Below are 25,880 nucleotides of genomic sequence, written 5' to 3' on the forward strand. Positions count from 1 at the left end.
GGCTTTTGGTCTCTTTTGAGATTTATCTATGGGTCTCTGAGATAAGGCCAATAAATGAGCTTATATAGCTGAGCCGGAGGGGTTTTGTGGGCATGACTCCCACATACCTCACTTTTGGCTGTTTAATTTCTTGGTAAACTTGATCCCAAGTTGTTGGGGTCGGGCCAAAGGCACAGTGGCAATTTTAGGGTGTCAGGAAGCCTGAAGGCACCATCATGCTGCTGATGCACTCACCCTGCAGGTATAGGTTGACCTGCTGGCAGCGTCATACCTCCGTGGGTTCTTAATATAGTGCAAGTCAGATGTGGAAGCTGCTGGTACCCACCTGGTAGGGACAGTTCTCACTCCCATTCCGGAATAGGTCTAGTGATATCAGCCAGAGGCAAGCCTCACCTGGGATGGTGAAGCAATGAGCAGGTCAGAAAGAAGCTCTGTTTTACTATTCTATATTTTCATGGGGGTTGTTTGGTGGCTACATTCCAGCAGTGCTGGATCTGCACTCTGGAATTTCTCCTGGTAGTGCTTGGGGACCATATGGAATGCCAAGGATCGAACCTGAATCAGTCGCCAATAAGTGCCCCACCCACGGTAGTATTGCTTCAACTTCCTCTATATTTTGTTCATACTTGTTATAGTCTTTGTAATTTACTTTGTTCATCAATTTATCTGGTTTTATTTTTTCTAGTTTTCTTGTACAGTTTATGGTTTAATATCTTTTTTAGTATAAGTGTTAAAGGCTATCTTTCCCTCCTAGCACTGCTTCCACTGTCTCATCTAGTTTTGATATTCATTTTTCATTTTTATTTGTCTCAAGATGCTTTCAGATGCATTGTGATTCCTCCTTTAACATCTGGCTATTGTAACTGTCTTGCATACTTTCCACTTGTGGATTTTCCCATTTTCTTCTGCTATTGATCTCTAGTCTTATATCTTTGTGATCATAAAAGATGCACCGTGTTATTTTAATGTCACTAAATTTATAAAGACTGCCCAACTGGAGAGATAGTATAGGAGGTAAGGTACTTTCCCTGCATGTAACCTACCCTGGTTCAGATATCCAGTATCACATATGGGTCGCTGAGCTCTGCCAGAGATCACTCTTGAGCACAGGGCCCAGTATATTTCTTGAGAACTACCTGATATGGCCAATATAACTAACTAAAAAAAATACTTTGTGGCATAAATGGAGTTTCTCTTGAAGAGTGCTCCATATAGGGAAAGAATGCATATTCTGCTATTGTTAGGTAGAGGATTTCATACATGCCTGCTAGATCCAATTGGTATAAGATGTTCAAGTTTTCTATTCACTTATAGATCCTCAGTCTTGTTTTGTTCTGTTCTTTATTTCATAGCGATATTTTCTTCCATAGGGCTTATCTTATCTTTTTTTCCTCATTCCCTATTCTGTCTCTGATTAAATTGCTTAACTTTTTTTCCTTCTTTTTTTCCTAGAAGATGTAGGAGAGGAAGGAATAACTTATGCATATTATTAAGGAAAACAAAAAAATTAATAGGCTGTAGAATGGCAAGGTCAAGGTCTTCATTCAGAAGCTTCTGACTCGTATATTCACCATCTCATTTATTATAGATGTAACTCTCTAAATATAAGGGGAGGTAGCTGAGATTCCAATAACTATTACCTTTGTTATGTGATACTAGGAACGCTTTTCATTGTTTGTGTGACTCCATATGTATTTCTTCTGGACAATGTTGCCATAGATGTTCAGTCGACTTTAGTTTCCAACTTCTTGGGATCACACCAAAACGCTTATGAAACTGGGCTGGAGAATGGTACAACAGATAGGGCATTAGCCTTCCATGCAGCTGACCCAGGTTTCATCCCCAGCATCACATATGGTCCCCCTAGAGCCCACCAGGAGTAAGCCCTGAGAATCACCTGGTGCCCCTCTCCACCAAAAAACATTATGAAACCATTTTTATGTGAATTTCCTCATCTCTAAATTGAAATTATAATTCTTGTCCTAATCCACAGTAATGTTCTGAAACACAAGTAACACAGTGCTTGAAGAGGTGTTGTTTTAACTATAAAGTACTCTGCAAATGTCAGGACTATTTGTGTGAAAAATCTCAAGATTTTTCAAAAATCACACGAATAGTCCTCAAACCGAAACCCAAGAAGATGCTCAGTATTCCCCTTTAAGAAACCTCCTTATGGTTTCCAATCATGTGCTGTTTATTTTTCTTGGCATCTATTAAGTTTCTGTTTGCATGGGTTTTTTACACTCTACATAATATCATGGCTTGCATTATAATTTCCTCTAATTGCCAGTAAAAATTTGATCAGTGAGCAGAATTTCGGTGCTAACAGCCTTTCACCATCTTGTAACATCTAACTACACTTTAATGATTGTGTTTACCCCAGTGGGTATTGCCAACTCTAGTATCTATTCTGGCTGCCTAAATCTTTGCCATCTTTCCAGCAGATTTGCATATGGTGGCAGATCAAAACTGTCAAATTTTAGAGAGCAAACCTAGATTCCAAGCTCCACATCCAGCTTACTATGGGTGGATTACTTAAACTCATTAGTGTTTAGGGTTTCACCTATCCAATTTGCTAATCCCCGCATTCCTAAATTATGAGGAGATAACAAAGGAGTATGCAGAAAACACCTAATCATTTGCAGACATACTGGTACCCTAATAGATAAGAGTTAGTCTTTGAATTATTGGACTGATTAAACAAATTCTGAGTTTTACCACCAAACACATGCTGGTTCTAGTAGCACGTTTTTCTTCTTGCTATTTGTATTCTTATTTATATTTGGCATCCATGAGCAATACTAATTTTAAATATTATCATGATTCAAAGAAAGGCCATCACCCTGTGCTCATTTGCATACAATTAACATTTCCAGAGACAGTTCAGATAGGAAAAAAAAATCAGTCCTCATCACTGTACTCATAATCTTTGATCCAGCCTGCAAGTGTTCTAAGCAGAGAAGCCATGCAGGGTTTGTTCACCTTATAAATCTGTCCAAGTAATTCTGATGATATAAAATGGAATTGAACACCTAATATAGCCCAACCATAAAATGCCGAAGGGAAGAAATGCTTTGTTGTCTTACTACAGTTGAGGACACATTTAAATGTAGTAGATAAAGCAATGTGTTTGTTTGTTTTTAAATTTCAATGAGTCATGCCTTAAATGTCATGTTTCAGCTGGATATAGGTGTGGGTCCAATGATGAGTTACATTCTCTATTTTGAATAAAGCCTAAAGGAAAGACAAAAAATATGAGTGTGTGCCCTCAAGCAGCAATCAGAAGGCCCTTCCCAGTGATTCTCATTCAACTGGCCAGTGTTTCAATGTTAAGGACGAAGGATGCAGAGCCACTTTGGGGACCACATGGTGTTGGGGATCAAACTGGGGTCAGCTGCAAGTAAGGCATGTACTTTTCCCTTGTACTTTCCCTCCAGCCATGACACATAATTTCAAGAAACTTGTTAGGCTATAGAATTACAGAACTATTCTAGCATTTGTTTCTTCTAATTTCTAGAAAGAAAACTTTAAAAGCAACATCTTTTAAAAGTACTCCATGTGAATTGCTTACTTTTACTTTGTTTGTTTTGACCATCCCCAGCTGTGCTTGAGGTTTAATCCTGGCTCTGTACAAGCATCCCTCCTGGCAGGGCTGGGAGGAACATATATGGTAATGGGCATCAAACCAAATTAGCTGTGTATAAGGCAAATGCTCCACTGGTAATGACCCACACCCCACCTATATTTCATAGAAACAAAAGTTTTTACATCACATTTGATTGTTTGCACCATATGAGAATTTATTTATAGCAATAGCAAAAAAAATCTGATAGTAACCAATTTGAAAACAAACACTACAACTAACAAAAGATACAACACAAAAGGGAAGCCACAGGGGGTACTCAACTAACTATCACACTGAGAACTTCAGTCAGTAAGATAAGTTAGTCAATCAGTTCATGGAAGTAGTACTCTGTTGCAGTTCCACCTTCTAAATTATTTAGGAAAATAAAATAAATTCATACTTTTTTATTTATTTATTTATTTATATTTTATTAGTGAATCACTGTGAGGTACATTTTCAGGCTTACAAACTTTTGTGCTTGCGTTTCAGTCATACAATGATCAAGTACCCATCCCTCCACCAGTGCCCATTTTCCACCACCAGTGGTCCCACCATCCCTCCCACCACTCCCACCACCCTGCCCTGCCTCTGTGGTGGGGCATTCCCTTTTGCACCCTCTCTCCTTTTGGGTGTTGTGATTTGCAATAGGGGCATTGAGCGGCCATCACGTTCAGTCTATAGTCTACTTTTGCAATGCCTCTTTCAACCGGAATGGGTCCTCCCAACTTTTTTTTTTCTTTTTGGGTCACACACAGCAATGCACAGTGGTTACTCCTGGGTCTGAACCCAGGAATTACTCCTGTCAGTGCTAGGGATGCTGGGAATCAAACCCGGGTTGGCTGCGTGCAAGGCAAATGCACTACCCACTGTGCTATATCACTCCAGCCCCCACACCTTTCTTTTAAAAATGTAATTACTCTTTTTTAGTGCCTAGGAGTTTACAGAGTTAGGCAATCGGGTGAAAAAAAAAAAACTCTTCTCAAGGCAAGAAGAAACTTGACATGAAGTGAAATAATCATTCAGTTTCCATTCACTCGACAAACATGGGTCTCTTCTTCGACAAAACTTTGTCCTCTGGTATTTCCTACCATAGTGAACAATACCACTGGTCCACTAACTCTACAAACCCCCACTGCTCCTCCCACAACATGTGCTCCATGCTCCCCTGTATCCACCAATAATCATGAAAAGCTCACTCTGTGTGTGTGTGTGTGTGTGTGTGTGTGTGTGTGTGTGTGTGTGTGTGTGTGTGTAGCATAGATGACATAGAGAAGGGAACAGTATTACAATACTAGCTGGAAGTGATCATGTTGGACAAGAACTGAGTGCTAAAAGTAGGTAATTTTTATTATTAAATATTATATCCCTGATAACCTTTCAGTATCTGTATTGCAAATCACAATGCCCCAAAGGAAGAGAGATAAGAGAAAGAGAGAGAGAGAGAGAGAGAGAGAGAGAGAGAGAGAGGGGGGGGGGGGGAAAACACCTGCCATAGAGGCAAGCAAGGAGTGGGTGATGGTGAGAGGGAAACTGGGGGACACTGGTGCTGAGAAACATACACTGGTGAAGGGATAGGTGTTGGATAGAATGAAATATAATCGTGGACAGCTTTGTAAGGATCTATCTCACAGTGACTCAATAAAACAAAACTTTGAAAAGAAAAGCTCACTCTACACTTCTTATGTCTTCCACCTTTCTAATCACGCACCTCTCTTCATTTCTCTCTTGGATCCCTGCAACAGTCTTTAAACTCCATTTGATTTACTTTCATTGTTTTTTCGTTGTTGTTTTTTGGGTGCCACGCCTGGTGATGCCCAGGCATTATTCCTGGCTCTGCACTCAGGAGTCACTCCTGGTGGTTTCAGAGAACCATATGGGATGCTGGGGATAAAACCAAGGTGGATCATGTGCAAGTCAAGTCCTACCTGCTGTACAATCTCTCCAGCCCTCCCTTCATTTCTTTCTTCACACCATAACCAAAGAATACCTTGAAATCTAAATTGGCTCATCACCTCTAGACTTCCATAAAGGATTGAATTAATGTTTATATACATATACATACTTGTGTACATATACATATATACACATGCATATATATGTGTATATATATATCTCAACCCTCCGCCAAAATTTCCATTTGCTGAGTCTCCAAATAGGACTTTTGGGGGGGAAATATGTATACATTCAATTGATTTTATACATTCAATTGATTTCATCCTCAGAGAAATCATGTGAGATGAGTGATATTTCTATATCCATTTGATATACTAGGAAACTATAAACAGAAGGATATATAAATAGTATTTATTCAGTTGAAGGAATAGTTCACACCTAGAATTCTTTTTATGGGTTGTAGGGTCATACCCGGTGATGCTCAGAGTTGGTTGATACTGGTGGTGCTGCCCATGCTATAATGATCACTCAATAATCTTGTGGGGGCTTCTCTATTTTGTTTGCTGTGGTCTGTTGGTGACTCTTTGTAGATCTCCTCATTAGGAGTCACTGAGGGATTAGGCTGGCAGGTGCTATTTTCTTTTCTGACAGTCCCCAGCCAGTGACAGGATGTATAAGTGTGTGCAGTGTGGTGTGCAATGAGGAGCAGTTATGTAGACAGACAGTTCAGGGTACAAGCAATGGTTAGCAGGGTTATGGGTTCAGGGTACAGATGGCGACCTAGAAGGTTGAATGAGCAAGCAAAGAGTCTGATATGTCAATGGATGCAAGCCTGCTGAGATGGAGGAGATTAGAGGTGGAGACTCTCATTTCATATTTCATATCTAGTATCCCAGTATATTCTTAGAACAGACAAGGACAAGTGGTTCCCTGTGCTGGCTTAGATCACGCCATTAATATTTTATTGTAATTATTTTCCATCTCTCAGTCAACTAAACACAGACATAGTAAAGGAAAAAGGAAGTGTATCCACCATCCTGCCAGAGCAGAGCACAATACGGCCACTACTCATTTCTTGGTTCATGTTTAGTAGATAAGTCTATATATCGCACAAATAATAGTAGGTTATAGTAGTTAATACAGACATGGAAAATACTGTGACATTCTGTAGTAGAGTCTGCTGCAGAGAACTCTATAATGGGTCCCAATGCCTGTATTTGAATTCAGAGAACCGTTATTTACTCACTTTGTGCTCTGGGGACAACTAGCTAACCTCACTGTTTTCATGTTTATGAGTTAGCAATAATAAACATGTAGACCTCATGACTATTGAGGATGAAGTAATAGGATTCATGAATAAAATGACATTTAATAAATGTTCAACAATTTATATTATTCATTTTGATATCATTGACATAATTGCTACTCTCTCTTAAGCTTTTGCTTTTATCATGAACACTCCACAAAAACAAACAAACAAAATTCTCAGTCTACCAGAGATTGAATCAATTTTGAATAAGGAGAAAGAAATGCAGATGTTTTGTTTGTGAAAAAAAAAAGAAAAAAATCAATGACAATTGAATTACAGTTTATATTGTAATGAGTATTTAGGTTTTGTCAATTCAAATAACAAAAGAGAAAAATAATGGTTAAATGCATATTGTAAATAGTTTCTAGGTAAGCTGCATTGATTGCATTGATTATATTGATTCTATCTTCAGAACTACCCACCTCATAGGGTTTTTCTCAGGAGCAGAAAGTCAGTATATCCTCAGAATGAAAGATCAGAGTTAAAAGTGGTGATTCAGCTCATCAGCCAATTGACTGTCTTGACTTACCATGGGCCCAAAATCTGACGTGAGCAGTTTACACCATCATGGAAGTGTAGCCATTGAGGTCTACAAGCCGTACTGTTTCTTCTGTGGGATTATCTACCATTGACTGAGTTTCTTCCTCAAGGCCTACTTTTGTGTTTCTTTGAGACACAGAAGCAGGATATGCAGCTTAGTATCCTGAATTAATAAACTAACCAAATTACTTCTTGTAGTCTTAGTTTCTTCACTCGTAAAATAATCTCACTAATTTTCACCTCGTGTCATTCTTTTGAGTATTAAATGGACTAATATATGTGAAGACAAATTTTAACAGTAGAACAATACAGATACAAGTATTATTTTTAATGTAACAATAAAGGAAGACTGTAGGATAACATCGCTTCAGGTAGTTTAGGTTTATTGGGTTACTCCCGTTACAGTGCTCCTATTCCTCTTTGTTTATTTGTAGCTTCTTTCTTAGTGTTCTGTTGACTTGTAAATAATGTTTTTCTCTTCTCCTTGAGTCCTTTGCATAGTTTATTCATAGCAAGTCCTTTTTGTATGGACACAGGAAGACTTAACAAATGTTATGCTTTTGTAACCTGGGAGTCATTTGACTCTACATGATATTTTCCTCCAGGGCATCTGTTCTCTTGACCTAAGCCTCAGGTGCCCTTACTTCCTAGCACCCCCAAAGCACGGTCCCGACGGGGGACGAGAAGGACCCAGGGCAAGCGGTGAGTTGTGTGCTACCCTGGCATCGAGATGGGCCTGGCCAAAGTGCCTAATGCTTAACTATAAGTTAAGAGCTTGATCATAGACAAATGCTGCCATGATCCAAACAGTGATAACTAGATTTGGACCCTGCCAGGATAGGAAAGACTGATCTGGCCTGAGCACTGTAGTCTGAGATTGAGATGGCCCCAGGAGAGCAATTCCATAAGCTTTAATGCATCTCTTATTGTGTCCATACAAAATGATTAATATTATGAATTCGTATGTTTGCTGGCTGAGGAGAAGAGAAACACATTCATGGGACTCCGCCCTTGGGTGGATCCTCCTGCTGAAAGAGAATTAAGTCCTAGGAGAAGCATCCCCTAAGGGAAAGGAACCTTACCCTATTGATGGTGACCACACCTAGGTGTAGACCCCAACCCCCTCATGCTGTGGAGATTTAACTAGGCTGTAAGAGTGGGTTGGGAGGCCAGATCCACGCGGGCCAGATCCACAGGGCCAGATCCACGAGAGCCAAATCCACAGATCCTGAGAGAGACTGAGAGCCGGGAGAGAAGTAGGGAGAGAGAATGAAATAAACTGATCGAGCAACCAGTTTGGCCTTCTTCCTTCTTCCTTCCGTCGCCTGCCCTGACCGACAGCACACACAGTGGTTCCGGGGCACCGAACGCGGGCAGTGAGACAGAGCCACCCGGAGAGCCCGAGAGTGGGCTTTAGTTTTTTATCCCTCGGCGAGCTTTAGTTTTTTACAGAAGACATATTATCTCCTGATAATGATACAAGTAAAGGCACTCTTATTTGATTTTCAGTCTTTCAAACACCAAATCGCAGATACTCCCACTGCAATTAAAATGTGATATTCTTGAATAAATATGAAAGCACTTGTGGATGTGAAGAGAGCACTGCACTGTAGCACTGTCGTCCCATTGTTCATCAATTTGCTCAAGTGGGCACCAGTAAAGATAACCCATAAAAATCAGTATGCTTAAAATTTCAATGTCTGAGCATGTACAGCATTTAAAAATCTATTTTTTTTCAATTACTAGAATTTGCTGTGATTATATCTGAACAACCTTCTGGAGCATGTATTGTGATACAGTTTAATCAGGCATCTATGGGAACACTGTATATTTATATTTGAAATAAGCAAAATTAGTTATAGCTGTCTACATGTAGCAACACACTAAGAAGTATGGCAAAATGTCAGCACTTCTAACACAAACTATCTTTCAAAGGGCTGGAGCAATAGCACAGTGGGTAGGCCATTTGTCTTGCATGTGGCCGACCTGGATTTGATTCCTCCGGCCCTCCCGGAGAGCCCAGCAAGCTACCAAGAGTATCTCACCCCATGGCAGAGCCTGGCAAGCTACCCGTGGTGTATTTAATATGCAAAAAACAATAACAACAAGTCTCACAATGGAGACATTACTCATGCCCGCTTGAGCAAATTGATGAGCAATAGGATGATATACAGTGATACTGTTTGCCTACTCTGAAATACATGAGAGCAAAGCTAATGAAGTTCAATTTTCAGGTTCCCTCACCTATAAATAAAGCTTTTCCCAGACCTTAAAGAGTGAATGCCATATTTGGAGTTACAGTTTGCTATTCGTTTTAGAAAAAAAAGATCTCTCAATTTATTTAAGTCTCAGGACCCAGAATCCCCAGAGACAACCCTCCCAAGGGAACAAGACACTCTCCCTGTTCCCTTGGGAGGGTTGGGATGTTTATCCCCTACCACATGTCCAGGAATGAAATCTTCCCCCTATACAAACCCAAGTAATGACTGCCTTCAGACCTGAAAGCAATTTTGAAAATTTACATGCTATTACAGGTGTCCAGATGTTCATAAAATTTAAGAACAGAACATAACAAAAAAAACACCTAGTGTAGAAATCTTTCCCACACAAGGATTAGTAGTTGTCTAAAAGATGTAATGCTTTGTAGCATAGTATGTACTATTTGGTCATGTTTCCAACATTATTCCTGTTCCTCATCGCCCCTGGTAATACCATGACAGGTATAAAAAAATTATCAGAATTGAAGGAAATATAACAAAATGCTATGCAAAAGCAAGTCTATTTGTAACTTCTGATTTTTGAGGCTGGAGGACATGGGAAGTAGGTTTGGCCCACACTTTATGGTTCTCAGGAACTACTACTGAGAGTGTACTGGGGGCGGGGGTTGTCACTCTCTCTGATCTCCTCAAAGGACCACTGAGGTTACAGAGACCCATCTGGGGTGATCCACATGTGAGGAAAGTGCCTTAACCTAAAAAAATTCCTTTTGCATTTTCAGGTGATTGAATTGTTATATTAACAGTAGAGTTAGACAGGCCGGCTTCTGTCAGCTTTGTGCCTTATTCATTGTATAAACTTATTCATTGTATAAGCATGAAGCTTGACATGCTTCTGATTTTTTTTTAATCTGTTAAATTGGAATAGCCCTACTGTCCTCACTGAATCTTTGTGTGACATACTGCATATAAATGTGCATGTGACTGAGGAATAGGTACCAGCAGGACCCCCTGCCCATTTCCATGTCACTCCTAGGGTCCCAAGGTGGCAGCTTTCTGATTCCTTGACAGAGCTTATTGAATTAAATAATCATGAGATTCCTGTATCTGCATCCTCCCTGGCTGTGTTCTTAAGGTAGCAGTATTATACAGCACTTTTGAACACTTTTTCAAGCCCAACACTCATCAGACATGATGGCTGTTTGTTTAAGAGAATTGAATTGAATGGTCCAATAGAGCCAGAAATACATCCTCTTTTGATAGGTAAAAGAATAGTAGAGTGACATGGGGCACGACATTTTCAAATATAGAGTTAGGAGAACTTCCCAGGCACAGGTAATTTCTGAGTTTCTGATAAACCTTAGAAAGATTTGGAGTGTTGATGAAATTTTAAAATGCCTTTCTCATCCCAATCAACATTAAATAAGAGGACTTCTGTATTGGGCTTTGAGGTGGAATAAATTTACTTAGGTTATCAATGTTTCTCTTCTAGATTTGTACCAGTTTCCATTCAGTGTGAAGAGTAAGGACCAGGGAGCTCCTGCTGCCACAGTTGTTAGCTCTAAAGCTAAAGCTTTCTTCTAGATCCACCTGGGAAAACATAGGTACAGGTCACCTTCTGACAGCTATATTACTTGTCATCCAACACTGGAGTATTGCTATTTAAAAATTCAATATCTCCATCACTGTGTTTACCTGCAACAAAAAGCAGACTTTCATGGAAAAAAATCACCTCTGTATAATTTCTACATTCAACATTTTGCAGGAGTACATGTAATTGATAAAAATCATATCCAGAGCTCAGGATTTAGGGAAATTTAATCATTAACTTTCCAGATATTTGACTCAGAAAGTAGTACACATGGTTTTTTTCTTTTACAACTGCCATACTCAGTAAGAAGCTCATTTTATTTGTTGATCTAGCATGCAAAATATCACTGTATCACTGTCATCCCATTGTTCATCGATTTTCTTTAGTGGGCGCCAGTAACGTCTCCATTCATCCTAGCCCTGAGATTTTAACAGCCTCTCTTTACTTGTCTTTCCCAACGGTGCCGCATTGGAGGCTCTTTGAGTCAGGGGAATGAGACCCATCATTGTTACTGTTTTTGGCATATCAAACACACCATGGGAGCTTGCCAGGCTCTGTCGTGATGCAAAATATATATTTATATATGTATATGGGACTAGAGCGATAGTGCAGCGGGTAGGACATTCGCTTTGCATGCGGCTGACCCTGGTTCAATTCCTCCATCCCTCCCAGAGAGCCCGGCAAGCTACCGAGAGTATTCCGCCCGCTCGGCAGAGCCTGGCAAGCTGCCCATGGCATATTCAATATGCCAAAAAACAGTAACAAGTCTCACAATGGAGACATTACTGGTGCCTGCTCAAGCAAATTGATGAGCAATGGGACGACAGTGATACAACAGTGATACAGTGATATGTATATGTAAAATAAGTTATACATAAACCAATATCTCTATAGTCTTTGGATTCCAATATTTTGTGGGTTTTTTATTTTTTAATGCTGTATATGATTCCTTCAATTTAATTTCGGTCACTCAAGTTATAAAAAACATGCGCTAAACATGGTAGGCTAGACCATAAGACCAATCTCATGTCAGCCACCCTCCACTTACATCCATCCTACTAAATCTTAGCCCTCTCTAGTCCTTTTGGCTATAGTCTTTGGTTTGTGAGTAATTCTGCTTTCAGTTTTCTGATTCTTCAGAACCCAGGACTCAAGAGGAAGCATGCCAAAAGCAGGTATCCACCAGCAGGTGGACAGTATCCACCACCACTCTTAAAGACAGCACAGGAGATGAAGGAGATGGAGAATCCATCAAAAGTCAAACATAATGAGAGGGTACTGCTTTATTTAGACAGAATGACAGCTTTGGAAGTACTTGCCATCCACATATTACCAAGCAAATTCGAAAGAACACTGACTTTTTGTGACAAATTTACCATCCAAGATTGGCTATCTGCCTCTTTCAGTAATTAGAATTTTTTTCTGAGTTTTTTCACTTTATAGCCAACACACTCATCTGTTAAATGAACAATGATACACAGTCTGTGTATGCCCTTGCATGGTATAATTGCTCCTGGATTCATTTTTTTCTAGCCAAAAATAGGCTCTTATGCTCCATCAGGGAGACGTGAGGATAAAATAGGAGAGACTTTAATACTTGTCATACACAATTAAGTGCTCAGAAAATGTTAATTCTGTTCCCTAGTTACATATCCTAATCAATCACCTTGTTTCCTTAGAGCTATAATTTTTGTATATCAACTATCTTTTGCCTTAAAACAACCTTATAAAATAGTTGCTTAAAACAGTCACCATATATTTAGCTCACAATGATGTGATTGTATTTTCCTGATTTACTCATTAATCTGATTAACTCATCTGTCCTCTGCTATTTCCTTCTTTCATTTTCTTTTCATTTTATAAAACCAATTGCTATCAAATAATTTAAGACAGTCTCAATCACACATCTGACAATTTGATCAAATATGAACAAGGTTATTAAATTCTCTACTATCTGGCCTCTCATCCTATAAAAAGAAAGCTCAGGCACATACACATAGTGATCCAAATTTCCAAGTGTTCTAAGAGAAAATATTGGGAATGTTCAAATCTCTGCTATGCCTTTTGCTTTACTTTTATTGACTCAAGCAAGTAACATGTCAAAACCAAGAATCAATGTAAGAGGGCACTACTAAAGGGGAATTATTGTGCATATATTTGTACATAATCTACCATATCAGTAAAGTTGGCAAGCCCTCGTTTCCTTTGCCGGAAAATTATGTTGGATACTGCACAAAAATCCAACTTGATTTTTCCTTCTGATCTACAGAATTATCAAAGTGAAAAAAATATTATTGTAGACCATTTAAACTTATCAAAAAGGGGAAATTACAAATATGGAAGATCTGACATTGGATTTTTTCATTTCACTTTAAGAATATTAAGTGTAAAAACCAAAAAATGTGAAGGAAAGATGAGTATGCTAGCAATTAGTGTTTATTGGACACCCCCCACTGCATGCCAACAACGTTCGTTGTCCACTTTATAATTATAATGTCATGAAAGGTTGCTTATTATTTTCATCTACAAGCTTTTTATTTTAAAGATAGACCAATTTATTCTTAAACACAGTCCCTCTGCTAGACAGTGGATTCAGATTTAAACTAAGATCGAAGTATTTTTTCTTCTTGAAGATAAATAACATAAATACTACAGTGCAAATGTGTTGTTAGAACCTCATTGTAAATGCCCACCAGGGAGAGCAATTTTAATCTTAAATTAGCATAGCTCTTTTACCCTGTGACTATAAAACAATAGTATAAATATGAATCCCTGATGAATTTCCTAAGAATTTTTTAAAACTTTGTTCATTTGGGTAATGAATCAAGATTATTCTGGGCTAGAATAGCAGTGTCATTGCCATAATACAAAAGCCATTAGGTAGGAACAAGCTTGCCATGCTCATGATATGAAACAGTTCACTGGGAGAGGATGATATTTTAAGTAGGTAATTGAAAATTAAATCAAAACATAAATCTGGGTCAAGAGAATTTGAATTACTATTATTCATTCAAGTGGAGTTGTCAAGTAGGCAGTTGTTTATTTCATTTTATAGTTTAGCAGAAAGGTTAAGATTGAAGCACAATCTCTGGAGTGTATCAACATATACAATATATATAAAATCATTGGCCTAGATATATACATAGAAGCTGTAGGATTAAGCTCTGGAGGGCCCCAACATTTAAAGGTATGAATACAAAAGAAAGATTAAGAGTAAAAGGTAGTAATAACAATTTAGGGACTGGATAGGTAGATAGATAGATAGATAGATAGATAGATAGATAGATAGATAGATAGATAGATAGATAGATAGATAGATAGATAGTAAATGGTGCTTAAGAAGCACTGATATCTGTTGGAATACCTAATTTTTTTTCATTTAGCATTTAGTAAATATTTATTGTCTGGTCCAAGTTAAGTTTATAAATAAGCTGCATCCCAGGTGTTAAGTTTTTTTTTAATTTTTTAAATTTTATTGAATCACCGTGAGATAGTTACAAGCTTTCATGTTTGGGTTACAATCTCACAATGATCAACACCCATCCCTCCACCAGTGCAAAAGGAATACCTAATTTTCGACAAAGTGTCTCTGTGAAACAGACCGGCCTGCTGGTTAAGTAACTTGCCAAAATCAAACAATTAGTCAGCGCATGCAAACAAAACTCAAATTTGGTTTTCTGAATCATGTTTTCTAATCTATATATCAATGTCTTTTTATTGAAAATGGCACAATGCTTAGTACTGTTTTCTGGCTGAGAAAAGTAGCAAACCTACTGTGGAAGAACCTTTTAGCACTCTCTAAAAGAAGACTTTGAAATCCTCAAGCCATAAGAAATGCTCAAGCTTAAGAAAAAGAAAAAGATTTTTTACCCCTGAGAAGAACTTCTCAGCAGCAAATTTAGTGCCTAATGTCCTCTGGGCTCAGAAAATGTGCTCTCTATTCCTCACATTTGACTAAATTCCTTTCAGGAGAGCATAACATCTTGCCTGAGTGTCATTTTGCCTTTGGTGTATCACTTTATTGCTCAAAGCAAAAGTGTCTTCTTTTTTTCTATTGCACAATGCTAGGCCTTCAGCTAAAGGTTACCAAGGATGTGCTAAGCCTTGGTTAAGGTAATACTGACAGCAAAGGCATGCATTGCATAACATTCTACCTAGAAGCGCTAATAACTGGTGGCAGGACTATGCTTCGGTATGCCAAGTTCTTTAGTAAGTCTTTGCCTAGTTGTCTAGAGAGAGTATTTCACCAATGAATGTGATGCCAAAGAGTAGGACAAATTTTAATTCTCTTAGTATTATTTTAAATTCTCTTCAAACAAGGGAGACCTCTGTAACTTACACCTAGTACAGTAACTTCCTCTCACATGCTCCACTCCACTGCTGCTGGGCATGTTAAAATGAACAAATTCCATGGTGATGGAGTGTCAGGGACTCTGGTGGTCCTAGGAGCAATAATTTTCTGTACATCAATACGATAAACTTTAATGTGACTGTAACTATACTATCTAAAATATATTAGGAATAATTTAAAGAAGAAAGCGTATCCCAGTTTTAGGATAACATTGGTTTGCCTTGCTCCTTGGCTGCAGGGAGCTTGGGTTTGTTGATTGCTTCCCCAACCTATCAATTACCTTTATTTCCTGATCAGACTCTGTTGACTTGTAAATACTTTTTTCTCTTCTTATTAATGTCCTTTGCATGGTTAGTTACTTCAGAGCAATTACTTTCTATGTGAACACAGGAAGACAGAAAGACATGATTTTGAAACTTAGGAGTTAATTGACTCCAGATAATATTACCTCCTGGACAACTGCTCTCTGGACTTAAGCCTCAGTTGCCCTTACTTCCTAGATCTCTCAAAGCAGGGTCCTAACGAAGGACTGGATGGACCCAGGGCAAGCTGTGAGCTACCCTGGCATCAAAATGGGTCTGGCCAAAGTGCCATAATACTTAACTATAAGTTAAGAGCATGGTCATGGACAAATTCTGTCATGATCCAAAAAAGTAGTAACTAGATTCGGACCCTGCTGGGGTTAGGAATGATTAATCCAGCCTGAGCACTGTAGTCTGAGTCTGTGGTGAGATGTCCCAAGGAGAGTTACCCTACAAGCCTAGATGTGTCTATTACTGTGTCCATACAGAATGGCAGATATTAGGAAGTAGATTTAAGATGTTAATTAAGTTACTGGTCTAAGGAGAGGAGAAACACACCTTAAGGGCTGTTTTGCCCTGTGGGCTGCAGGTGGTGTAGAAGACTTGATAAACATGTGACTGGAAAGGGTGCGGGGTTAGAGAATAGGTGGTTGAGGTGGTTTCTGCAGCCAGAGTGAGAGACGAGAGGGCTGGGGGAGAGAGAGAGAGTCAGAGACAGTAGTGGATAGAGTTAGAGAGAGGTGGAGAAAGCTGTGGAAAGAGAGCGTTGTGGAGCAAGTGAGAGAGAGAGTTGGCGGATCTCTAATACAAATGGATATCTGAGAGAGAAATGGAAAGGCATTCCTGTTAGAAGTCTTTCCTTCCATCTTCAGCAACTGAGGCGCCTGTGAATTCCAATTAAAGGGTAAAAGTAAAAAATTGTTAATTCAAAATCTGGAATCTTGACATTGTCCAATTCACAACCTGTAGAAGAGGGGTATCAGGAATATACTTAATGTGACCTCATGATATGTTAAAAGAGCAAGAATCTTGCTGCAGGTCCTCTGACGCTGGTTCCTACGAGGCCCCTGTGACTTCTAGCTGAAATCAGTTTGACGATGGCTTAGGGCTGGAATTTGGAGGGTTGTGATACTCTGACGGTCTGAGAGCCAAATCAGGTGGATGAATTCGACTCCAGATGAGACAACAGGACCCACAATTTCTCAGTGGGGTTGTCATCTGTTGAAACAAAAGCATAGCCTTTTCCTCGAACGAGGAATTTCCCTGCTACACTCAAGTGGGAAAATATCTGCTCTCTCCACCTCTCTCTGCTCTCAGCTCTCTCTACAACTCTCTAACTCTCTCCACTACTCTCTCTGACTCTCTTTCTCTCTCTTTTCCCAACAACTATCCCATAGGTGGGCTACAGTTGTCTTTTTATGGAATAGGAAATGAGACTTCAAAGGGTTCAGGGACACTTACTTAGCTAAGTTACAGGATCAGAATGTGGTCTGGGCAGGTCTGACCCTGCAAGGCTTCCCACACCTCGCACCCAAAAGTGATGGAGCAAATGAATGAAAAGAACACTGTGTTTCAGTTTTCCAATTTGGCAGATCACAGAGCTGCACAATGTAGAGACTTTACACCCTTTTACCTGCTTGAAAAGATTAAAAACAAGAAAAAGGAAAAACATTCCCCGATACCTGAATTCAGTGTCTCGACCCTTTCATTGAATTCCAGATGACAGCAATGGCAGTGGCACAGTGGAGGCTTGGGCCCATGATTTAGCTAGCCAAGAGAGTGAATCGAAACACATCTGATGACTATTGTGATTTCAAAAGTAGCTTGTGGGTACCAGGATCTATGAAAATGGCTTTGTCGCTTAGTGTCAAGAGCAACTCTGGGAGGCAGATACCGTTATGTCCATTTTGTACATGATGAAACAAGTCATAGGATTCAGTTAATAGAAGTTATCCCAATCACAGATGAGTCCCTTGTGGAGTTCAGCTGGGAGGCAATTCAAGTTTGCCTAACTCCAAAACCATTTGACTTTGCACTTCTGAGCAGAAACAATGTTCTTGGAGTTTCAAACCACATTCCATAGACAGGGCTATGATCCTTGTTAAATCAAACTTGAAGTGCATGTACAGAATATACTTTTAGGAACTGATTAATCAAGAACTTCCAGATGATAGAACTCACAATTAGCTTTCAGAAATGGTATTTTAGCTGAAAAATGCCATAAATACCTCCTATGAACATGAATGAAATGGGAACATATGTTAAATGAAGTCAGAGGAAAAGGATAAATACTTGATGATTTTACTCATCTGGTGGCGTATAGAGAAACGAAACAAGATAATAGATCATAGCAAACAAACAAACCTTTAGCCCTAGATTAAAAACTGAAATTACCAAGCTGTGGGTGGAGGAAGGAAGAGAAAATGAAGAATTAACCAGAAATAACATAAGTTGGAGGGTAACATTGGTAAAGGGTAACTGAAAACTTTGGGGATGGTGAGGTACAGAAACCGTATCACACTCTTAACACTGTTGTCAACACATTAACTACAACAGTGGATAATGAAATTTTAAATAAATAAAGACACAAAAGTTCAATATTAATGTCTAGAATTTGATAGTAAATTTTGTCCCCCCCTTTTTTTTGTTAATAACTTGTGGCTGGAGGTTTTCACTATGTAGCACAGTTGCCTCTTCACATATTTTTTTTCTGCTCATCTTCCCTCTATTTCTTATACAATGCCCCTGCTCTAAAATCTTTAAGTTTTAGTAACAATGTGCAATTAGAGTTCTAAAACCATGCTTAAAATAGACGGTTTGCCAGTGAGTGTAACAAACATTTGGGCTGTGGTTACAGTGTGCCAGACACTAATTCTTTGAAAATAGGAGCACATTTAACCGTTATTGAGGCTTTTATCATCACCTCCAGAGCTTTTATCATCACCTCAAGTTTATAGAAGAGAAAACAATGGTGCTCAGAGGGGAGGTTAAGAGATATATATGTGAAGCTACGTTCCACTGCTACCCATGTGTTTATCTTCACTTCAGAGTCCCTGATCTCCATGCCTGATTTCTCAAAACTAAACTCTCTTTGGGGCACATATTTCTCTAGTACTTATTTGTTTTCCCCACAAATATGTGTTGCAAATGTACTGTGTGCACATTGGTTTTCTGACACCATATCCCCCACACATCTGGGACTCCCTCTGATCTGCACCCAACTTCTTCCCTTCTTAATGGTCACGCCAGTAATGGACCTGGTTCAATGATTAACCCTCACCATAAACCTTAGATAGAAATATGTATTTGTCCCAAGCAGAGCAGTTATGCAGATGTATATCTCAAACTAAAGGAATAATTTACAAAATTGCCCAATGATATAAGGTATAAACACCTAAAGTTGCCGTTGGCAGAGAAGTAAGAGATAAGGATGAAGCTAAACTACAAGAAAAACATAAACCCAGACGAAAAAAGGAAAGCTTTTAGAAAAGCATTATCACGGGTCACTGGGCCTTATTGGTATACTTATAAATACATAATATTTATAAGGAGTATACATATATATACTTATGATGGGGTTTGTATTATAAGTATATCACACACATATACAAAAGTATACACATATATGCTTATAAGTATATGCGCTGCATTGTAGCACTGTTGTCCCGTTGTTCATCGATTTGCTCAAGCAGGCACCAGTAACGTCTCCATTGTGAGACTTGCTACTGTTTTTGGCATATGGAATATGGCACAGGGAGCTTGCCAGGCTCTTCTGTGTGGGAGGGATACTCTCAGTAGCTTGCCGGGCTCTCCGAGAGGGATGGAGGAATCAAACCTGGGAATTGAACACGTGCAAGGCAAACCCCCCACCCGCTGTGATATCACTCCAATCCACTGTGTGTGCATATGTATATATGTATGTATATATATATAGTACAATAGGTCTTGTTTTGTTTGAGCCATGTTGAGCTGGATTTCTGCCTCTGCTGCTCTGCTGTGTGGATCACAATCCACACAAGAAAGGGAAAGGGAAAGTCAGTCCTGAGATCTGTCCAGGTTTCCCAGGTTCTCGAACTACCCTCACAGAAAATGTATCTGCTCTTTACAGGAGGAAATCAATAGTGGAGGGAAGTGGTTTTATTTCGAATAAGAGGAACGAGAAGGAGGTAATGCATTGAAAGAGAACACTGACTTCTCCAGAGGAGAGAATAGCTTTTGGGATGTGACTATTTATGGATAATTCTCTAAATGGACTTAGTCTAAAGTTCTCTGCAGAAATAGAAGTTAATCAAGGTATTGCCACCCGGGAAGAACTTTGATATTGTGATCCATACATGTTCCTATCAGACTTTTGTTCAGCTTCTCCTTTCCTGAGGGGACCCACCAGTGCTAGGGAGAATCTGCTCAGGCCTCAGTTTCTGCGACAGCCAAGAGGATTCAGCATTCATGTCTTTGAGCTACATTGGCACATAAGACAAGACACCCCTAATCCCTCCCCAAACTCATTGTCAGGACCCCACCTCTGCCTGTCTACCCTTCAGCACCTTCTCCACGTGGTGGGGAGAGGTATACATAGCTGAATGATTTTGCTAGAACATGAGCTTGAGTCTTCACTGTGCACTTCATAAATCCATGACTTTAAAGGGACTGCCCTCCCCTCTTTCCCCAAATTTCAGCCAATTTCGCTAGATGACAGTAGTAATCCCACCTCCTGAGGTTTCAGTTAGTTACTGGATGCAAAGCCCGTGGCATACTGTGTCATGAATGATCAGTAACCCCTGAATAATAAGTCTCCTCCATTTGCCTGGGCCTTCCCTGCAGTTAAGGCAGTTCACCAGGACTCTCTCCACTTGTTAGTGCCTGAGCCAGGATTCTTCCTCAGGCCTGGCTGTGCAGAAACACTGCTGTGTGGAAGCTCTGTCTGCACGGAGGGCTGCCCTGCTTCCCTCTCTTTCCCACTACAAGTATTTGCATGAAATAAATATCCTTAATCCCTCACTGCTTTCACCTTGACTTCCCTTTGGGGCAGACTGTAGCAGTTAATGCCCAGGAAACAAGTGTGATGACATGAATAGGGGGCATTATGTGAGATGAGAGAGAAATCAAGAAAGGAGTCTCTGATGCACTTTGCATCAACCCAGGAGTTTTTCTTCATGAAAATGGAAGAAGTTCAGGAAGAAAAAGAGATCTGCCTGCCGAATGTGTGCACAAAGGCCATCCTGGACCGCAGTCTGGCTGCAAGAGACTCTTGTGCTTCTGATCTCAAAAGCCGGAAAATCCTATATTGTGCCTCAGCAGGAGTTGGGAATTGCATGAAGGGAAAACCTTCCCCATTTCCTTTCAGATTGTGTGTGCAGGGGGTTTGAATGATGTTTCTCAAGCAGGGAACAAATCTGAGGGAAACAAAAGTGTTGAAAACCGGCTTTACAAGCAGATTCCAGGCAAACTCTCATCAGCTGACAGAAAATGTTGAGGCTGAAGGAGAAGCTGGGGTAGTTGCCATTGAAACGCTGGCTGGGGGCTGGCACGCCTTGGGGGCTGGAGAATTTTGCTAGAAAATGTCTCATTTAAGTCTTCCATAAAAGCATAGATGTTGCACTGTCTGACTTGAAAGTTCATTACCATTCAAGGAAACTAATGAGATAATAATTGTTGGAGATTGTAACTAACTCACGATGATTCCATAAAATTAAAAAAAAAAGATTCTATTCTAGGTCATCTGCCTTTTCTGTGTTCGGACGTGTGTATAGAGAATATTTATGTGCTGACTATTTACAAGCACCGAGCACTGCTCAGCACCATGATTTACCTTTGCTCCCATCCAGAAGCAGTTATGTGAAAAAGGTCACAAGTACCTGGGAAGTTGACAAGTAGCACTAATGAACACACAGTGAGCTCGATGCAGGGCTTTTGCCAGAAGTATGCCTCTCAGGCCTATGACAGGACTGCTCCCAAAAATGGGAAAAGTTTTCATCCCACAAAACTCAATGGACACTTCATTAATAAATTCTGTTGCATGAGAACAGGGTTAAAGAGGGGAAAGAGGAGACATGATGTAATGAGTGCCAATCTTCACATATTTTTATTTTATTGAAGTCTGACATCAATCCTCCAGGGTCAATGATATGGTTGCCACTTGCCAAATGAGGGCACTGAAGCACAGAGATGAGAGCTTTGGCCTAATGCTTCATTACTATTTAAAGATAAAAGTGGGATACAAAACCTCAGTCAGATTCTAATTCCAGGAAATTTCCCATCACACCAGAAAATTTGTCAAGGAATAATATGTTACAGGGTTGCTTTCTGGCACTTTCACTTGGTAATTGTTCAGGTCTTGCAAGTAATTTAATCTTAGACTCAATCTGCCATTTAATGAAGATTATTATTTGTGTCTGTTAGTTTTCAGGCTTTGGAGAAGAGTAAGTGAAAGAATGAATGGCAAATAAGCTTAATGTCCATAAATAACTATGGGCATAAATTCTTGGCTGGTATCCAAGATATTGTTGAGTGAAAGACAGCATCCTGTCAAGTGCTACAGTCCTTCTTTTCAGGATGTTTGCCTCCTTCTCCTCAATTCATTGGTTTCCAATCCTAGAGATCTGTTCTTCCTTAGTCCCTGTGACCGGGGCCTCTGCAAGAGCTTCCTGAGGGGTCTTCAAACCCCCAAGTCCTTACTCATTATCCATTCCCCAAACCATAACCTAGGAGGTATTTTATTTTATTTTAGTTTTTAAGATGGAATTTTTTTGAGATTTTTTTTTAATTGAATCACCATGTGGAAAGTTACAAAGCTTTCAGGTTTAAGTCTCAGTTATACAATGCTCAAACACCCATCCCTTCACCAGTGCACATATTCCACCACCAAGAATCACAGTATACCTCCCTCCAACCCCCTCACCTCCCCAGCCCCCTACCCCGCCTGTGTAACTCATCAATTTCACTTTACTTTCACTTTACTTTGATTACATTCAATATTTCAACAAAAAACTCACTATTATTGTTTGGAGTTTTTCCCCCCAAAGTCGAACCTGCTGAAAAGGAAGCATTTGATAATTTGTTTTCCATTGCTGAGAATGAAGAGTATGAGGTCTAGCAGCCACAATAGTGGCTGCACAGTTTTGGATTTCTGTATTTTAGTATTTTAGTAACTAAGTCCAGAGAAATTTCTATCAGAAATTGCATCATTGCAAGCTTGTACCTCTCTGCTACTTTATATCTAGGAGGTATTTTGAAATGTAAAACAGCCTACGTCAGTTCTCCACTTAGTACCAAGTACGGTAATTGGAATTAAATGCTAACATATTACACAGGTTTGCAATATCTAGCTATACCTCTGACTTCCTTTCTTGCTACCACCCTCCAGCCACACCATTGCCCATTTCTGTTACTGGACCATTTCTCTGTACTCTTTCCTCTTTCTGGAGCTCTCTCTTTGTCTGCACTGAAAGCTGGCTGCTTTGAAATGTTTGGCATTTAAGTCTCAGTTCCTAGAAAGGTCATTCCAAATCCCCGATTTGAATCATGTCATTAACCATTATACTCATGGATCATAGCTGTTTCTGCATTACACTTGTCATGCTTTGTAAGTCTGGGTGTGTAAATTTTAGTATTTTTGTTCCCTGTTCGAATGTAAGCTCCACAATTGTAGGACCCACATCAATCAATCTTGTTAACCTCCTTCTACACAATGCCAAGCATAGTGTCTGGCATATAACAAGTACTTAACAGATACCATTCATTTACGTAGTAGTATGAAAATAGTGGTTCTTTAAGAAGTTCAGCAAAGAAACTAATTAATTTTATACCATCCACCCACCCAACTAGACTCAAAGGCTAGACTAATATAACTGTCCGTTTTCATTGTTTTATTCTAGGAGCGACTTGTACTGTCTGTGCTCCCACGGTTTGTTGTACTGGAAATGATCAATGATATGACCAATGTCGAAGACGAACACCTGCAGCATCAGTTTCATCGGATATACATCCATCGCTATGAAAATGTCAGGTGAGAAATATGCAGCCCCACCACCACCACCACCACCACCACCCTGCTTCTCCATAGGATCTGTGTGCCTGAGATCTGAGTTCACATCTCATAGCTATGACTTTTTAAAAACTGCCTAAATGGTATTGCCTTTCTTTATTTGTTTCATTAATTCATTTGTGATGATCAAAAATTGAGGCTAAATATTGGTGAAAAAATATTTGCTAGAAAACGTACTCCTTGGGTCCACTGTCATAGGTTTGCTTACCATTACATTTTTTGAGTATGAAAAAGCCAAAGACTTTACACTATGAATGAAAAAATAATCCCATATTATAGTCCAAAAGTCTTAGGGGTAATCAACCTGGGTATACTCCTCATTTTTTCTCATAAGCCTCTTCAAAAGAACAGAAAAAAATGACTGAAACTTTTTGTTTTCTCCTCAGACATATTTTATACACTCATATGTCCACTTATTCTTTTATGTTCTTTGACATCCATCCATTTATATACCTATTCATCCATTTACAATCTGTTCATCCACACACTCATATGCTCAGCCATTTGCCAACCCACCTAGCCATCAACTCCTACATACATACATGCAAGATGTATACATTCATTCATAAAACCATCACTATATTCATCATTGCCTTCTTGTGCCTAGCACTTAGCTTAAAAAAAAACTTAGCTTAAAATAAAGTATGTACTTAAAATCATGAGAGGGGTATCTTGGTTAAATGAACAAGAATCAAAATTCTAAATTCTACACCTCTTCCTTGTTTATTATGTCTCTTTAAGATGCCTCTTGCATCTCAAGTTAACACCTGAAGCATATGTGCTGGGTAAACCCAGTCACTCACTAGAAGTGATTGGAGAGCAAATATCTAACATTTTCAATTTGTACAATAAAAAGTGTGATATTCCTCTTACCAATATAATCACTGTGTCACTGCATCACTGTCATCCCGTTGCTCATCAATTTGCTTGAGTGGTCACCAGTAACATCTCCATTGGGAGACTTGTTACTGTTTTTGGCATATCGAATATGCCATGGGGAGCTTGGCAGGCTCTGCCATGCGGGCGAGATACTCTCAGTAGCTTGCTGGGTGCTACAAGAAACTGGAGGAATTGAACCTGGGTTGGCTGCATAGAGTGTAAATTTATCACACATAGGAGAAACCTATATACATTGAACACCTCTACAAAGAACCTACGAACTCTCTGAATCCATTCTTCCTAACTCTGACAGGAGAAAATAACAGCTTTTAGGAGAAAACATCAGCTTTTAAACATCTCTAGGTATTCTTTGCCTGTTGTATAATATCATTCATTTGAAACCATAGTTCATCCAATAGGGTCTTTCTAAAATATCCTTTAGAAAGTGTTTCAATATAGGTCATTCTCATTCAAGAATTGAGCTATGTCAGTTTAGATGCTTGAGTTTGCAAAACAACTTTTTGGAAAATAGCCACTAACATTAAAAGTATACTCCAGATCCATGGATGATTCCCGTAGATAATAAAAGTTCATCAATACCAGTTCTAAATTAGAACAGCAGGTTCATAGATAAGTTTTAAATAAACATACAGTACCATATATATATATATATATATATATATATATATGCACATGTAGCACTGTAGCACTGTCATCCATCCCATTGTTCACCGATTTGCTCAAGCGGGCACCAATAACGTCTTCGTTGTGAGACTTCTTGTTACTGTTTTTGGCATATGGAATACCTTGTATATGTAAAACATACACACACACACACACACACACACGTCTCCATAATGCTCATTTAAAAAAATTAAAAAAGAAATGTTTGACGAACACATTTGGTTATCTTGAATTTAGTAAGCCATATATTTTTTTTAATTTAGTACTTATCTTACTTGAGAATAACTGGTTATTCTGTTCCCTTACATATACCCACTAAATCATAAAACTGATTTCTTCGCTCAAGACCCCTTTTCAGAAGGTCTCAACACCCAAAATTAAAACTGAGTTTTCTGCCCTACGTTTCTCAGTGTCTCCAGCATGGGGAGAAGCTAACTATTCATAAT

The 25,880-nt window shown here is 39.2% G+C and overlaps 1 protein-coding gene across 3 annotated transcripts in view; it reads left to right on the top strand.

Moving 5' to 3' along the window:
* ADCY8 (adenylate cyclase 8) overlaps nucleotides 1-25,880 on the top strand; it is a 245,726-nt gene that overhangs the window by 71,161 nt on the left and 148,685 nt on the right. For all 3 annotated transcript variants that reach the window (XM_004602452.2, XM_055127686.1, XM_055127687.1), the window contains exon 3: nucleotides 23,702-23,832. In XM_004602452.2, coding sequence (XP_004602509.2) covers nucleotides 23,702-23,832 — 131 coding nt within the window. The remainder of the gene's footprint in view (nucleotides 1-23,701; nucleotides 23,833-25,880) is intronic.

Source organism: Sorex araneus, chromosome 2 (genome assembly GCF_027595985.1).
Source record: "Sorex araneus isolate mSorAra2 chromosome 2, mSorAra2.pri, whole genome shotgun sequence".
Classification (NCBI taxonomy): domain Eukaryota; kingdom Metazoa; phylum Chordata; class Mammalia; order Eulipotyphla; family Soricidae; genus Sorex; species Sorex araneus.